The sequence below is a fragment of the Misgurnus anguillicaudatus genome, chromosome 11 (genome assembly GCF_027580225.2).
Source record: "Misgurnus anguillicaudatus chromosome 11, ASM2758022v2, whole genome shotgun sequence".
In the NCBI taxonomy this organism is placed as follows: domain Eukaryota; kingdom Metazoa; phylum Chordata; class Actinopteri; order Cypriniformes; family Cobitidae; genus Misgurnus; species Misgurnus anguillicaudatus.
In genome coordinates this window covers 20,219,056-20,237,312 of record NC_073347.2, presented here as the reverse complement: position 1 = coordinate 20,237,312, position 18,257 = coordinate 20,219,056, and the positions used below count along the sequence as shown (strand labels likewise).

Here is an 18,257-nt window from a genome sequence, read left to right as displayed (position 1 = left end):
AGCGGACATCAGTCTTAAACGTCAGCGCTATGTGACGGGAAGCTCAGATGAAAACACGAAAGCGTGTGTTTCTGCACAAGGTCTGTTTATCCCGCTTGTGTATTCAGTGCAGGGGCCACGGGAGGTCGCGTCCTTCAGTGACTCACAGTATTTGCATGCTGTTAAAATCTGTTGCATACACAGGTCTGCGCTGAATACTTTCCTCTGTAATGTCCAGACATCGGGCAGGTCGATTGTTTTCTTTGTGTGGGTCGTTTGGTGTGTGCGTGTGTGCACGTGTCTCTACATGCTGAGAGATTCGTGCAGAAGTACAGTACATGCACACGTTCTCAGAAGGCTCACTGCCCTGCGGCATAAGTCCTCTATTTCCTGTTTACAGTGTCTGAGGTTTCCTGTTCTCGATGCATCTCCACTGGGTGATATTGTGATCTTGCGATTTTTGCTCCGGACAAGACCTGTGTTAAAAATACAACCTCCTTATTTAGTATATTGTCAAAACCCCCCCCCCCCTAATTCTTTTCCTGTCTTATTGTATACTATAATTTCTGTACATGGATAAACATTTTAATTTGTTATATATTTGATGATGCTTTTATTATGGACTGTGTTAAATATTAAACCTCCTCATTTAGCTTTCCATCAAAATCTAATTCTATTCTGTTGTGCATGCATGAATATTTTACTTGGTTATGTTTTTTATATTTTTACTCTGTTCATTTCTCTTTTGTGCATTAGGTTTGAAGAGATCATCAAGAAATTCAATGTTGAATACCACGCTGGAGGTGCCACTCAGAACTCGGTGAAAATCGCACAGGTTGGTGCTCAAACCTGCAGTCAGTAATAAAACCATCATGTAGTGCTTTCACAGACCGATGTATTGGTTATGTCATCCATAATCTGTTTACAGGGTTAATCTTGTATGTTTAATTGAACATGTAGCTCCATTGGTAGAGCATTGTGTTAGCAGTGAAAGGTCATCATGAGTTTAATTCTCAGGAAATACATACTGATATAAATGTATTGCTTGAATGCACTGTAAGTTGCATTGGATTAAAGCATCTGCCAGGTGCATAAATGCAAATGTAATAAATCTGGCCCTTGTCCTGTAGTGTTTCTTACTAGAGGTCGAAAGGTGAGAATTTCAAAACCATGCTGTATGTCTGAGAATGTCTGATTCAGGCCTAAATAGTGTCTAGCATATTTTTTATTTGGGGGGCATGTTTAGATGAGATTTATTATACTTCCAGCAATTAAATTCTCACCCCCTAAATGTGTTCCTACAATATTCTAAACTGTTCCTACAATATCTAGAGGTTGCTCAAAGCTTTTGAATATTTCCGAAATCACATATTTTTGCAAAAACGCACAACACACATAAAACTTGCTTCTTGGAGGGTTACTATGTTCCAGTTATTTCAGTCGCATCTAATCCGAGAACCATATAGCGTTGTGTTGCTTCAGCCATTGTCTCAGTGTATATTGTGCTTTATTCACATTGAAGATTTTTTGCTTTGAAAGACATATCACAACTAAAACAGGAGTTTTAATTACATGGAGCATGGTCAAATAAGTCCATTGTTATATACAGTGAAGAAAATAAGTATTTGAACACCCTGCTATTTTTCAAGTTCTCCCATTTAGAAATCATGGAGGGGTCTGAAATTGTCATCGTAGGTGCATGTCCACTGTGAGAGACATAATCTAAAAAAAGTCTTAGTGTATTACCAACAATAACCTTGGAAATGGTGGTCCCAGCTCTTTTCAGGTCATTGACCAGCTCCTCCCGTGTAGTTCTGGGCTGATTTCTCACCTTACTTAGGATCATTGAGACCCCACGAGGTGAGATCTTTCATGGAGCCCCAGTCCGAGGGAGATTGACAGTCATGTTTAGCTTGTTCCATTTTCTAATGACTGCTCCAACAGTGGACCTTTTTTCACCAAGCTGCTTGGGAATTTCCCCGTAGGCTTTTCCAGCCTTTTGGAGGTGTACAATTTTGTCTCTAGTGTCTTTGGACAGCTCTTTGGTCTTGGCCATGTTAGTAGTTGGATTCTTACTGATTGTATGGGGTGGACAGGTGTCTTTATGCAGCTAATGACCTCAAACAGATGCATCTAATTTAGGATAATAAATGGAGTGGAGGTGGACATTTTAAAGGCAGACTAACAGGTCTTTGAGGGTCAGAATTCTAGCTGATAGACAGGTGTTTAAATACTTATTTGCAGCTGTATTATACAAATAAATAGTTAAAAAAAAACATATATTGTGATTTCTGGATTTTCTTTTTTTAGATAATGTCTCTCACAGTGGACATGCACCTATGATGACAATTTCAGACCCCTCCATGATTTTTAAGTGGGAGAACTTGCAAAATAGCTGGGTGTTCAAATACTTATTACCCTAATATAGATGTTTCATATAAAATCAAACATAAGCTACAAAAAAAACTCTAAATGATGCATTACACAATAAATGCACTTTTAGAATTGGATTGTTTTCAAGAATTGGCTAATTCTTTTATTTTATTTGTCATAACAGTCTGTAAAGTTTTTTTGTCTTGGATCCACATTCACTCCTATGATGATGCATATAAAACATGTCAAGTAAAACATCTTTTAATTGCAGTTTTTAAAATGTAATATGACATCATCTTACATTGTAAGTTCCACTCATCTGTCAAAATAATGTATGTTTGTTATTTACAGCTTAACTCTTAAAGTTAAGTTGCAGTTGCAGCATAGTTTTGTTTTTGTACCTCTTTTACTCTACTTTACAGGCTTATATTTGCTATATCAGACACAGCGATCACAACAACATGATTTAAGGAGATATTTTCATAATTTATAGCCTAAAAGAGACACAGACTTTTTCCACCCTACACTTTTGCTGGCCTGGTCTGAAGCCATTGTCTGCTTAGAGCGTTTCCAAAACTGTCTAAGTATTATTTTCCCTTCTCTAAGTTCCTAGTATTCCCGAGACACGAGGCTTCACGTCTGAGTGGGATATTTATTTGTGTCGTGCTGTTTAAAGTAACAACAGAATTCCTTTTTGGTCCCTGATGGTCCGGTAGGGTGCTATCACAGCAGAGGAATCAGTTCAAACGACCCTGTTGTCCTCAGGGCTGAAACTAGAGATTGATTCCTGCGTCGCACATGTCCTGATGTGTTTCAGTTTTTGTATACTTTTGCAGGTGGCTGAGAACATCAACGCTTTTAAGTTCTCAAGATTGGAAGTTATTTTGATATAAATCATCTAAAAGGACACATGGAATGTTCCGATTATCTCCAGATGATGCACAGCATCTAAATCTGTCAATGCATTAGGCTGCGAAGGCTTTTACATTCACTGCATCCATCACTGTGAAATACAGACCTCTGTGTGTGATGAGGTAAGACTGTGGATAATCATTTGGGTATCTGCCAGTGAAAGCAAATGTGATTTCATTACTTCACTGTCTGACTGTCGTTACTCTTGTCGGCCGCAACTGTTCTGACCCAAACGCAAAGACGTTCAGAAGTGAATCTTCATTTGATCCTTTTTCTCTGGCTGCGTCCCAACATTTATTTACTTAACGGGATTTGTTGCAAATGTCCTTGTGAGGATGTCTGCCCCGTCTGCCAGCTCTTCACCTGCCTCCGCTGATAAACGAGTCGGGATGTAAAAGTTGTGCCCGTTTTGAAGCAATGCTAGTTACGAAGGCTGCCAGTGATGTGTGGGTTGTTAAGCACCGGTTTGATCAGACAGCTCTTCAAAGCTGGCCCGTGTGAGAAGGCAAGCTTGATGCGGAACCGGGCCTCTGAGATTAACACATGGCAGCACCTGGAATGCCAGGAGCAATGCAACCTGTGTGTCGGTGTCGTGGAAAACGAGAGCTTTCAAACGCAATGACATGGGCTGTTTTGTGAGCGCACATCAAAGCACCCATGTGGAGATGATGTGCTCCAGTCTGAGGCTTTTCTCAGCCTCGGGCGCTGCTGGGCAGACGGGAGGGAGCATGTTCAAGTCTCAGTACCTGACTGAGATAGGTAGACCATTTACACATGAACAACCAGCCATTGGAGAGGCAGGGTTATCTTTTCTGTCTCTGAATCACTTTTTCTTCCTGAGACCATAAAAACAAACTGATTATCTTTTTTTCACCTCTTGATTTGTTCCTCCACAGCATCATTCACTCAAGAGAGACATAAAGGAATAAAATGTCAAAGGAATAGTTCACCCAAAATTGAAAATCATCCCAAACCCTTTCTTATGTTGTTATGTTTTCTATGAAAAACAGTAGGCGAGGAGTCTTTTCTTTTATACAGCAGGCCTCATACACTAAATTTATTATTGTGAATTAGTCATTTGAATAAAGCTGCACAAACTTTCTTCATATAAAGAATTTTTTGCACAGCTGTTTCTCACTCACTGCAACTGTATCATTACCCTCTTAAAACAGCTCTTCTCAAAGTGTATTACACGATATTTGAGTCAAGTGTCGAGTCATTTGAAATCAAGTAAATATCTTTTATATAAGCCAACATTAGACTACATTTGGATATATTTGTAGTTTAAAGGTGCAGTGTGTAAATTTTAGTGACGTCTAGTGATGAGGTTGCGAACTGCAACCAACGGCTCAGTCCACTGTTCACCCCTTGCTTTTAAAACGCAAAGAGAAGCTAAGGTAGCTGCCACCGGAAAAACATGTCATCGTCGGAGACAACTTAGTAAAAAAGTTTGTCCATTAAAGGCTTCTGTAGAAACATGGCGCCACAAAATGGCGACTTCCAAGTAAGAGGACCCTCTGTGTTTGTAGATAAAACACCTAATTCTAAGTTAATAAAAATATAATGGTTCGTTATAAAAAGGTCTTTATACACCCCTGAAAATATAGTTTTGTATATTATTTTGCATTTCTGTCAAGAGATTCTTCTAAAAATTACACACTGCACCTTTAAGACTTGCATTCTTGAATGTACCGTTAGGACACCATCACCACCAGACTTGTTATTTTAGAAGTTTTAATGTCCATCCATATTTATTTTTCAATCTATTTTATTAAGATACGAACAGAAAATACAGGAAATTTGTACACAAAATAAAAAATGAATTGTCTTCTTTAGGCATTGTCTGTGTTTAGTGTGACCTCTCTTGGCACTAAACACATCTTGAGTGTTTTTGAACAGAATGAAGTAAAAAGACAAATTTCTTTAAAATTAAAAATTAGGATTTAATTTTATTTAGGTTTAAGAGATCCTGCAGTTTCCTGCTATTGCTCAAGTGGAAGGAAAGTTTACCCTAAATAATTGACACATTAGTTTACATTTTTTATACAGTTTTTAATACTATATACACATTTCCTGTATTTTCTGGATGTATTCTATTAAAGAGACTGAGAAACAATTATATATGATCACTATAACATTGCAAAAACAACAGATCTAATTCTGGCATGGTGGCTTAAGACTTTTGCACAGTACTGAAGATCGTGTGCACTATTCACTTCCATACAGGTAGTATTATTTGACCCAGTTCTGCTTTGTATAAACGTTCTTCAAAATATCGTCCTTTGTCATTTATTTTTCGTTAAACTATCCATTTTTAGTAACAGTAGTTAATGCAACTTGCACAACATACTATTTCTTTGTGTGACAAAAGAGTGAAATTTAAGTCCATGTGTACTCAATAATCTTTCCATTCTTTGAGCTGTTAACACGAGGACCACCGTGACAGAATCATTGAATCAGTGAGTTGAACTTGAGAACCAGAACAGTGAATGAGTTGTTCATTTGAGGCAGTGTTTCCAATGAACCGGTTTATCGGATTTACAAATCCTACTGATTTGACTGATTTGTTCATATATAAGAGTTCAGTTGGAGTTCAGTGTTCCAGTACCCACAGTTCTGTAATGAAAAATTCATTAGAAGAACATTATCAGCACCAGAACAGTCATTAAACTCTGTTCTGTTTTGCTATCGTATGGCTTTAGAAGTACATCTGATACTTTAAATATCACATTTTTGTTCCATATGAAAAATGCACTCTTAAAAAAAGAGCGATTAACAGTTTTTTTTTGGTTCCTCAAACCATTAAAAGTTCTTAAAAGAACCATTTCTTTCATACATTTTACAATCCTAAAGAACATTATTCATTACAAAGAATTTTTTTGGCATTATAATTCATCTTTATTTTTTGTGTACAGTTTTTGGAAACAGCTGGAGGGTCAGCAAATAATGACAAAACTTGAATTTTTGGGTGAACTATTAATTTTTACACTGTTAGCGCATATATTCCCTATACTTTAAAAAGCCTACATCAATCTAAATCTATTATTGGTTTAGCTCTGAGCCTCTTCAGATGGTTCTTTGATGCGTCTGAATTGGTAAATTTGTGCAGGAGACATAGTGTTATTCTGACAGGCACCACTATAGCCCACAAGACTTTCAAAAATGAAGACTTTCACCTGCAAGTAACGATCTTGCATTCTCTTTATACAGTCCTGCAAAGAGAACGTACCCAGCACTGCTCTACATGCCCCAGACATCAAAGCCAGGATAGAGAATCGCTCTCTCTTCCACTGTATATACAACGTTCCCAGAGCATTCTTCAGCACTGTGATCCAAGACTCGGCTCTATTACATGTGCGCCCCTGGTGTGGCCCCTTGAGCAACTGAGAGCTTGAGAGGGGAATAGGCCGTCAGTTACCAACAGAGAGAGCAGTTGTTAGGTGCTGACTCCATCGGGAGGTTAAATTATTCTTCCAGAGCCCTGTACAATTGTCACTTTAAAGCACATGGCACGATGTGCATGTTGTTTCAGGGTAATGTTGATAGTCCAAATGAGACAGATTAACGTTTTAAACATGTCGTTTTTGAAAGGCTTTATGCTAATTGCAAAAGAAAGCAAGCTGGTGTTTTGTGATCGCACACAAGGAGATCTTCACTTTTGCACCCTTACTTTTTTCAACTACTCTTTCTCCTTTTTTCCATTTGTCGCTGGCCCGTGGTGCCTTTGCAGATTCTTTTTCAAAGTGGTGAAGGGGCCCAACCTTGGACGCAAACTGGACTATTTTATTGGAAACACATGTGCACTCTGAAGTTGGAACTCCTTTATGAAGAAAATCACTTCGGCACACAAAGGCCTTTCCCAGTTCATAGTTTTGCATGGAAACTTAAATTGGGGAAAAGTTGGTGCCTATAACCAGACATCAGACTAAAGACAAAACGTTCCATGACCTCATGTTTGACTTGACTTTGGGTTTTTGGCTTTCTTTCGAATGAAAGAAAAGATCCTGTCCATCCAGCCTCGATAAAGAATTAATATATTTTTGTGTCTCATGAAAGAGCTACTCTCAGTGGAAGGGGAGAGAAATGGCAAAAGCTACGTGTATCAAACTTGGCAGGGGGAAGAAAGGAAAGTTTGATGGAAAATAAAGGAAAGTTTGAAAGCTCTGAAGACTCGTGAGATTAACAAGACACATACCAAGGAACCTTAAACTCTCCACAGTAAATGACCACAACATCTGTGTCCAATATTTACAACAGAGAATCAAATGCAAGAATGTCTCAATACCTGCCTGTATGGTTGTATTTAGATATGTGTGAGTGTGAAATCTCCCCTCGTTGTTCTGAATGGAGCCGAATTTCAACAGAGGGACTGTTTAATGCACATCTAATGTAACTTCAGCAAAGCGAGCATGTCTTGATTAATGATTGCTAAATACCTGCAGGTATTGGGGATGATGTGCAGTGCAGCGAGAAGCTCAAAAACAGCCTCATCATTAAGCATGCTCCTCCGTTTCTCGACAGAAGGTTAATTGAATGTTAACATTCAAAAGCGGCAGCTTCTCGGACAACTGCGCTGCCAAGAACGGTTTATTTCCTTCCTGAGTTGATGAAAGGTCACAGACAATTAAGCGCCCGAGTAGAAAAGAAGAAACAGAGTCAACTTGGCCTCCATCTGCACCGTTGCATTCCTGAAGAGCAGCAGAGTGGCAGCCATTTCCGTCCTGTGCAGGAAGAGGTGCGTGTTTGGTGAGGCCAGACTAGTTTAGGGTTACGCCCAAACACTGGCGGTATGCAAGAACAGGATTTTTGTGAAATCACACCTTTCCTTTTCCTTCACTCTCCAACTTTATTCCTCAAAATTGTATTTACTGGAAGTGAGAGGGGGCGTGGACTCTTGACTGCACTGGCCTGTCTGTGACTAGAGCACATGCACTGTGTCTAAGCTAATATTCCACTAATCTTTAGTTTGATCAGTCCAGCGCCTCCCAGCGAGAGCTCCCAATTCTCCCGGAGCGCCCTTGTTATCAGAGTGCTTTTGTCTTATCTCTTAACCTCATAATCTGAAAGTGTAGGTGATACTCTACGTCCCACACTCTTTGCAATCATGCTTTTTATGTCTCACAAAGCTATACAGCAGTTTCATCTTAATTTAGATAAATTAATGTTATCTTTTCTTATAGTCGATACAGAGAGTAAACACACAAGCATTAAAAAACCCTGCAGAATCACATTTGTTTAATAGATTGCTACAGGCTATGCAACAATGCATGCCTTGGAAGTTGTGTTGTGGTATATTCATGTTAAAAGAGAAACATTTGCATTGTTGTAGACATGAGATTGATTTAGCAGATTGATTGATTATGCTGCGGTCTATTCAACTAAGAAAGTTGGAATTTCCCAGTAGAACATCACTTGAAGTGGGAATTTTAACTGGTATGGAAATACATGAGTCTACGAGGTGAATGATGTTATGCTGGGTACACACACCAAAAGATTTTTTACATCTTATAAGACTTGTGATAGACCACAAACATGAGGATAAAAAATCATAGATGTAACTATTTTGCACCTATAGTGTGGTGTGCCATGATGTGTCACAAGACAGCACAAAACACACTGGAGGTCTTTACAGGTCCACTTAGATCCGAAAACCTGAGGTCCGACCCAAGACCCGATCGGGTTCGGGTCTAAAAGTTTCACGTGTGCCTCGGACATGGGTCGAGAATAATAATAGGTGCATCAGGTCTCTGGTAATTTAAAATAAATGTGTTTTTGCCGAACGGACCCAAGAAGACCCGAACTCTCTCACATGTGTGCATTAAGGTCCTTTTCAAACCTCTCATCTGTTTAGCGCTTGCGACATTGTGTGGCTGTTAGTAGGTTAATTTTCGTTGAGTCAGTCAATTTTAAATATACATTTTAGCAGTTACCTTGGTATCGTCGTCAGATAACAAAGTAAAACAAATGGAGCAGCTCGCCAAATTGGTTGTGAGGCCACCGGAGTTTCGTTCTGTCTGACTGCTGCGTGTGGGTCTGCAGAATGCACACACGTCAGTGCCGTTTACATTCGGGTCCAGCCGGGTAAAAGAATTGCCACTAGTTCGGGTCGGACTCGGGTCTAATTTTCTCGGGTTTGTCTTGGGTCGGGTCTTTCTTTAAAAAAAATATTTATGCACGTCGGTTTCCGGTATAAAGTAATTCGGGTCATTTCGGGGCGGGTCCATTTCTTTGGACTCGAGAAGACCTCTACAACACACAAACAGATTTTCAACCAGAGACTCGAATGTAAACACAGGAAATCTCGCAAAATCGCGAGACTTCAAAATAAGCATGGCGGACGAATTGAAGGAAGAAATTTCAATGATAGTGTTTGGAACGATTTTCACAGAAAATTCAAGAAAAAAAAGAAAAGGGTTTGGGTGAACTCGTGGAGACAGCAGGAACATGGTCCATCTCTGCTGTCCACTTCACTTTGTGCTGTGCGATGACCGCTTCCGTTTTCCATAATTTTGCTTTCTGTTTGGATATTGTTTCATTTCACGTTGTAATTTCAAGAGCGTGCGCGCGTTTGTCATCGGGGTTCCTCCCACACATCAGGATTTCTGATTCAATTTCAGGATTACGACTCGTAATCGGGACGGCTTTGATGTTCTTCAGATCAGGTTTGGACACTCGTAACAAACGTCACACCAAGCGAAATTCTGATAAGATAATCTGTAGAACCATCAAGATAATCGGACACAACTAGGATTGTGGGAAGGGGGGAAATCGGCCCAAAATCAGCCCGATTGTCTTTTGGCATGTACCCAGCATTAGTTAATGGTAAACATTTGTGTATTTTATTTGTAAAGGCTGAAGTATGATCCCTTTTTATTTACGTCTACACAGAGGTTTGCGTATAGTGCGCGTGACACTCTTTTCGTCTTCAGAAGAGTGCACGCATACTACGCGCACGGCAGATTTTTAAACCCTGCGTACATTGTACGCGTAGGTCGCTGATACATGTACAGGGGAATGTAGTATGTAGCCCATAAAATGCATTGCATTTTGTCACAATGCACATGCGTCGAACGTCTGCATACACGCCCAAGTCAAATAAACTATGCTTTGCAACACTGTGTGTTCGACCGCGCGCATACGTTCACGTACACACAAAAAACTGACTATACTTTGGCCTTAATCCTTCCCTTGGAAACCCATCTGAAGTCATTTTTGTGATATACTGTTTTCTACATACAGTAAAAACATCTACATAAGAACATTCTGTAAAAATTGACTATTGACTGAGGAAGGCAATGACAAAGATTAAAATGTATGTGAAATCAGTGATTGAAATCGAACTCCGATGCTCCTAATCTCAAAATTAGATAAGACTTTATCCTGGATTTCATATTTGCTTAAAAGTGAACATATTAGTCATTTATAATCGTTAACTTAAAGGATTAGTCCATTTTCTTAAAAGAAAAATCCAGATAATTTACTCACCACCATGTCATCCAAAATGTTGATGTCTTTTTTTGTTCAGTCCAGAAGAAATTATGTTTTTTGAAGAAAACATTGTAGAATTTTTCTAATTTTAATGGACTTTAATAGAACCCAACATATAATACTTAACACGTTTTTTTCAACTGAGTTTCAAAGGACTATAAACAATCCCAAACGAGGCATAAGGGTCTTATCTAGCGAAACGATTGTCATTTTTGACAATAAAAATAACAAATATAAACTTTTAAACCACAACTTCTCGTCATGTAGATCCGGTCGTGATGCGCCAGCTGACCCCACTACGTCACCGCAATACGTCATGACATCAAGAGGTCACAGAGGACGAACGCGAAACTCCGCCCCAGTGTTTACAAGCGTCTTGAAAGAGGACTGTTCCTACGTTGTTGTATGTCAACTGATACTAATTATGTCTTTGTGGCAGTTTATTGTTTAAAATGGTCCGCAAATGTGCGTTTTATATATGTAACACGTGACCTCCCTACGTCACTACGCATTTACGTTAGATCGCGCTGGACCGGACCTTGACGAAAAGTTGTGGTCTAAAAGTATATATTTCTTATCTTCCCTGTCAAAAATGACAACCGTTTCACTAGACAAGACCCTTATGCCTCGTTTGGGATTGTTTATAGTCCTTTGAAACTCCGTTGAAAAAAACGTGTTAAGTATTATATGTTAGGTTCTATTAAAGTCCATTAAAATTAGAAAAATTCTGCAATGTTTTCTTCAAAAAACATAATTTCTTCTGGACTGAACAAAAAAAGACATCAACATAAGTAAATTATCTGGATTTTTCTTTTAAGAAAATTGAATATTTCTTTAAACAATAGTACAACTTGTTTATCAAACATTTGCAGAATACGTGCTTGCATTTTACACCATCTGTGGTTTGGTTGCTAGGAGACGCCTCTGTCGGTTGTCAAACAACTGCAAAGCTAGCGGTAGCAGTGTTGTTTTGGTTCCTCATACGTCATCTTTGAGGCATCAGTCATAAGGATGAGCAGATATCATGTGCTTCACATCCGACTTTAATTGGACCCCAGCATACGATTCTGGAGAACATTGCTACAGTGTTACATTAACTGCATCTGCATTCTCTCCAGAGTGTAATTGTGTGACATTTATGATACACAGTATAGCATGGTGTTGTTACAAACGCAGCAGAGATGAGTCAAGCCCGGGGACGTTGTGGAAAGGTCAAAGCGGGTGGCGCACACACACATAGATGCGCGTGTATTTATAGATGCAGGCGTTCAGATGTGACAAATGGTGATGAACACAGAACTCTTAGATCCTTCCAGCACATACTGTTACGTGACATAGTGAAGGTGACGCTTCCCCCGCATTATGAATAATGATTAACTGCAGGCAACCGCCAAGAAGAGCTTGGTGGGGAGAGATATAAATAGACTGTCTTTTGTTTGTGCACTCGCTATCACACTAAAGAAGGGGCTCAGACTGTAGGAGGCAATGAGGCATGTGGGATATGGTAGAAAAGACCTTTTCCGACTGATACTGACAAAGCCACACTATGCACGAGCATTTGCATACACACACACACAAACTATGTTCAGAAAATATACTTGACCTTTCGTAAACAAGTGGCCTTCGCATTAATGGAAAGCATACGTTTAGTTTGTTTGTGAGTAACAGCAGTGGGCATTTGTCTCACTTATGCATTACCAAGCAATGTTTATAATCCTACATGTTTTCTAGTTATTATGGGAGCTGTGAATTACGTGCTATTTCATAAAAAATAAATACAACTATGCACAACTGAGCACATTTAATCATATCACATGACCCATACATAAGTACAATCAGCACAACCTGAGGTGCTACTACAAGTGATGCAAACCTGATTGATTTATATGATTTATTGGAGTTTGTAGCACCAACAGATACATTGTTTTAAATAGTTTTACCATATATTTTTCTTGCCACTTAAAGGGACACTCCACTTTTTTATATATTTTCATTTTCCAGCTCCCCTTAGAGTTAAACATTTGATTTTTGCATTTTGGAATCCTTTCATCCGATCTTCGGGTCTAGCGTTACCACTTTTAGCATAGCTTAGCATAATTCATTGAATTTGATTAGACCATTTAGCATCGTGCTCAAAAATAACCAAAGAGTTTCTGTATTTTTCCTCTCTTCTGTAGTTACATCGTGTAATAAGATCGACAGAAAATGTAAGGTTGCGATTTTCTAGGGCGATATGGCTAGGAACTATACTTTCATTCTGGACTTTGCTGCCGTACCATGACTGCAGGAGGCGCAATGATATTACGCAGCAGCCGAAAATAGTCCCCTTAGTAACTTTCAATAACAGGGGACTAGGGATGGGCAATATCTTATCGTTCGCGATATACCGTTGAAAATTCTTCTTACGATGAAAACCGGTCTTCTCACGATAATAACGATAAGTCTAGTAGATGACGTAGTTTGTGCGCGCCCGATTCACTGGTCATGTGCGCAGTGAAAACAAGCTGGAGGAAGGCGGACGTGAGGCTGAGGAGGTGCTTGTTGTGAAGCGAGGAGATACCTCCACAATTTGGAACTGGTTTGGTTACAGAAGATCAGATGAGGAGCAATCTACCGTAATGTGCAAAGTTTGCAGAAAAACGGTGGTTACAAAGAGTGGAAACACATCCAAATTGTTCCACCATCTGAAAAACAAGCCAAAACCAGAGTATGAAGAATGTCTGAAGATACGCGAGGCAACTGAGGTGAAAACCTCAAGTGGACTTAGGGATAAGAAAAATCCCACACAGACGAAAATTGCCAGCGCATTTGCTAATTGCGTCCCTTATGATAAGCAAAGTAAACGATGGAACAAATTGACGGAAGCAGTGGTTTTTTGTTTAACAAAAGACATGTTGCCATTCACAACTTAAACTTAACATAATCAAATATTTTACAGAAGAGAATAATTTATCGCCATTTGTATCGCCACCGCAGCAAACAGCTGTAATTACCGTGATACATTTTTAAGGCCATATCGCCCATCCCTACAGGGGGCTATTTTCGGGCACTGCGTGGTGGCATTGTGCCTCCTGCAGCCGTGTTGTGGCAGCGGGGTCCTTGATTGTTGCGCCGGAATGAGAGTGTAGTTCCTAGCCATGTCGGCCTAGAGAATCGCAACTTTAAATTTTCTGTTAGTCTTACTGTGGTTGCGAGTTTAACGATTTGCGCGGGTAGATTACATGCAAAGTCAATGCAAAGACGCGATCAGATGCGTCTTCGGATCTGGCGATGCGAATGACGCGATATGAGCGGCGCGTTTGCCACGAAAATTTTTACGCGATTTGCCTCAAACGCGTCTTTGCCCAAGTTGAAAATATTCAACTCGAACAAAAAAATTATCATGACACGAAGTTAAATCCCGCGAGTAATCTAGAGCAAGTAACGCGATGCTCCGCGTTTGGTGTGTACGCAGCATTAGTAAATAAGAAAAATCAAAACTTTGGTTATTTTTGAGCGAGTGGCTGGGTGGTCTAGTCGGATTCGGTGGATTGTGCTAAGCTATGGAGATCGGCTGAATGGATTCCAAATTCAAATGTTTTAACTCTAGGGGAGCTGGAAATGAGAATATATAAAAAAGTGGTCCATTTAAAGTCACAATGAAACTGCAGTAGGATGGTTTTATTTTCCCCAGTATATCCAAATGAAACAGCTTCTGAAATGACAAAATGGGTAGGGCTGGAATTCGTCCTCTGAGAATTGTTTGGATCATTGGAAGTACGGTTGTGCTGCTATTTGCCAATTTCAGCAATCTTTCCTGGGCCCCGCCCACCTGCCATACCACATGAACGGAAGTAAAGAGAGATCGGTTCAAGGAGGGGAGTTTTTAACTTAAAAAAAAAAAAGATAATGAAGCTCACAGGAAAGTCTTTGTGACTTTAAATGCCATGCAAGCGTCTGTGGCTATTTAAAGACGAACAAACAACCAAATTTATGGCATTTTCTTTTAAAATAATGATTTGCGATTAATTGTGAAAATGACCTGATTGTCAGGTAAAGTAGCTTGAAATGTGACCCCTGCATTTAACCTATCCTAGTAAGTAATGAACACACACTGGACAGTCCCTCCAGAAAAACGCGATTGTGCGATCGCGCGATATATTGCATAATCAGCCAAAGTCCGCATATTTATGCGGGGCTGCATTTTTTCCAAATACGACGCACTTTCGCCGCATTAATTACATATTTCTGCGCACAAAATATGCGGGGCTTGCATGATTTCATAATCTTCGCATTTTCGTAGCAAAAATTCACATATATATTGGCAGAAAGTTGAAAAATTTAGCATTTACTTCCCAAAAGCGCAGCCATGTCCTCTATTGCCATGGGAACGTTATGAAGTGACATGATTATGTGACGTGAACATCATTGCAGCTTTTGCAAGTTTCTGCAGTTTTTGCAAGTTCCGCAATTTTCGCAAATTCCCGCAATTCCATCGCATAATTTGCATAAATATTAGGGCTGGGTAAAAAATCGATTAATCAATGCATTGCAATTATTTGTTTTTCAATTCAATATCGATTCATCAAATCCTATGATCGATTCAGCCCCCCCGGCAAGTGGCGCCGCTGTGGGCAACACTCTAGTGAGAGCGTTCAGCGTTGTACAAGACGCGCTTTATCAAAACAGAAAGATCAAAGATGGCAAACAGCAGCACTTCTTTCAAGCCTTCACCATCAACGTGATCAAACATTAGTGATACTACACACATTATTTAAAAATATACTCAGGTACTTAATTGCTTGTGTATTTATTTATTATTGAATCGATATCGACGCAAGTAAATCAATATTGAATTGAATCTAATCGGATTTAATCGTAGCCTCAAGAATCGAAATTGAATCGAATTGTGAAATTCCTAACAATACCCAGCCCTAATAAATATCCCGCATATTCCATCGCATTTTTTAAGAAAACGTGCCGCAAAATCGAGGATTTTTGCCCGCAACAATCACAAAAAAACTCTGCGTTTTTCTGGAAGGACTGACTGGAAGTCGTGTACACACACAGAGCAGTGAGCCGGTAAAAACGTATACCTCAGTCACAACCTGCCGGCAGTGAACTCGAACCGGGGACCTTTGGGTTACAAGCCCAACTCTCTAACCATTAGGCCTCATGTGCTGCTATTCAAAAATGTGATAAAAGTTTATAATGTATTGCCAGTCCTTCTTTTCATGCCTAAATGGTCTGTAAATGGTGCAGCCGAGGGTTGTGGTTTGTGGTTCACAACAACGTCCTTCCACATTGCTAAATTGACCTTAAATTTGAGTTTGAGCTACCTGCTACACGACTGCAAAGATAAATGAGGATTGTAAGAGGTGTTGCACTTGGAGTTAGTAGCATTTAAATGACAGCCTTAACAAAATCCAATTAGCTTTTATTTAAAACCAGACCCTATTTTTCCTCAGTTAGTCAGAGGATATACTGTAGTCAATGGCTTTACTGGTGGTGTGGTTGTAATTCTCGCCGCTCCCTGAATTAAATTGACTGCAGCTTTCTCAGGTCTTAATTAAGGCACTTTTTCATTCAGTACTAAAACGGTGGTTTAGTCTGTGGTTACAGAATCAACTCCATATCATGCTTTTACATATAAAATCAATGCCTTGTCTAACCCACCGATAATATGCGGGATATAGTTCACAAGCTGTGGGCTGTATAGATTTCCATGTGGCTTAATTTACTCTCATAGAGCTGTCATTAGCTGGCAGGGGTTGAACAGTGTGGACTGCCCCTCGTAAGTATGCATCGAAATGCTTGTTCTGGTACTCCGGGGAGGCATCGGAGATTCATTTGTGTCATGAGCCTCTGAACGATTTGAATTTAGATCAGATGAGACACGCTGGCGCAAACCGAGTGTTTACAGGACCCGGGGGTGAAATACGAACCCTTGTCTCGATTCTCGCACACACGCAAACAAACTCTGTGCACTTTTGGTCCACGTTTATTTTCGGCACCGTTAGTCGTTTGCTAGCTTGGCCAATGGGCTAAATTGCATTGGATTTTTTTGACAGCAAAGCTTACGAAAAGCACATACTGGTCTCGTCTGTGCTTCATAACTGGCATGTCCTGGAGGAACTTTGTAGCCGACGCTCTGCATTCGTGACACGGCACCACACTAAACGCTTTGGACCTTGGTCCATCTCATAACTGGAGCATTAACAAAGCTGTTCATTTGGCATCGCCACTGTGATATAGAACAGGCCGATCCCGCTTAAGTGCTTCTCTCTCGGCAAATCCTATTATCAGTGTTGTGTTTTTCCTTTCTTCCTAACTCGGGATCTGCTCCAGGAAATTAGTCATTTCTTCCAGTTTATTTGTCGGTAACAGAGCGTCCTTTTACAGCGATGAATGTATTTGTTATATGTTTCCTTAAATCGCAGTCAGCTTTACAGATCACTGTACTTTAGTTCTCTGCAACTGCACCAGTAAGGAAAGGCAGCACTTTCTAGATCCATTCGAAAGCCCTTTAAGTCGTGTGAAAGATTTTGGGCAGTAGTGCAAAGGCTAGCTGGACTACATGAAAGATGCTGTGGCCTTTTAAGCTTGGATGCTTTCCCACTCAGGCTTACTTCTCTCTTCTGTTTATATTTGCTCTGGTAGGCTCTTAATGCAGTTCTGTGGAAAGCTCCAGATAAAAATCAATGACAGATGTGACCAGAAGAAAGAACAGCAATTACATGGAAAGTCATCTTTTAGGGTCATCTTTCTTTATCCCCCAGGCTGTCTCTGTCTCACTCTCTCTTACCTGCTTGCTCATCTAAATGTTTCATGGTCTGAAGATGTGGCTGAAGTCCCAGAACAAGTTGGAGGAGGAGGTGAGAGGTTACGGAGGAACAGTTATTATCAGTAAAAAGGTGTAGGTTTGTTATCTTAAACCGATCTTAAAACAGCTAAGGGTGTACTTTCTGTGTCGCATGCGGTTGGTTAATGACCCCACTTATCTGTACCTTATTAAGTAAACACCATTTTCAAACTAAAATCCCAAAACACTTTTATTACTTCCCCATTTGCCATATAGTGTTGTCTCTATTGGTAGACAACATTGGTCAAACAGAGTAATGTTTTTGATAGCACATGGATTTGTATTCGCGCTTTCAGGAAAATCATCCTGTAAATTGTGAACCGCAAGTTATCTCTGTGCTTAAAAATGCATACATTAGCTTAAACTGAGAGTCACAATTTTGAACAAAATGGTCAAAATATGTACACAAGCTGTCCATGGGGCAGTGCCCTTTAATAAGGTACAGATATGTGTACATTTGAGTACCTCTGAGGTACTAATATGAACTCTTTAGGTGCAAAGGTGTAGTTGTTGAAAGGGTACCACCCCAGTGGAAGAAACGTAAGCCACTTGGGTGACAAAAAAATGCTGGCTGTTGCTTGTTCTCACACGACAGCATCAAGCTTCTGTCATGCTAACACACTGACCCTAGGGGGTCTTATGAAAAACCTTTCATTATTTTACT

General features: G+C 39.8%; 1 protein-coding gene across 2 annotated transcripts in view; it reads left to right on the top strand.

The window, feature by feature from the left end:
- Nucleotides 1–18,257, top strand: part of adka (adenosine kinase a) — a 191,696-nt gene that overhangs the window by 38,350 nt on the left and 135,089 nt on the right. For both annotated transcript variants that reach the window (XM_073873265.1, XM_073873266.1), the window contains exon 4: nucleotides 736–814. In XM_073873265.1, the coding sequence (XP_073729366.1) occupies nucleotides 736–814 (79 nt within the window). The remainder of the gene's footprint in view (nucleotides 1–735; nucleotides 815–18,257) is intronic.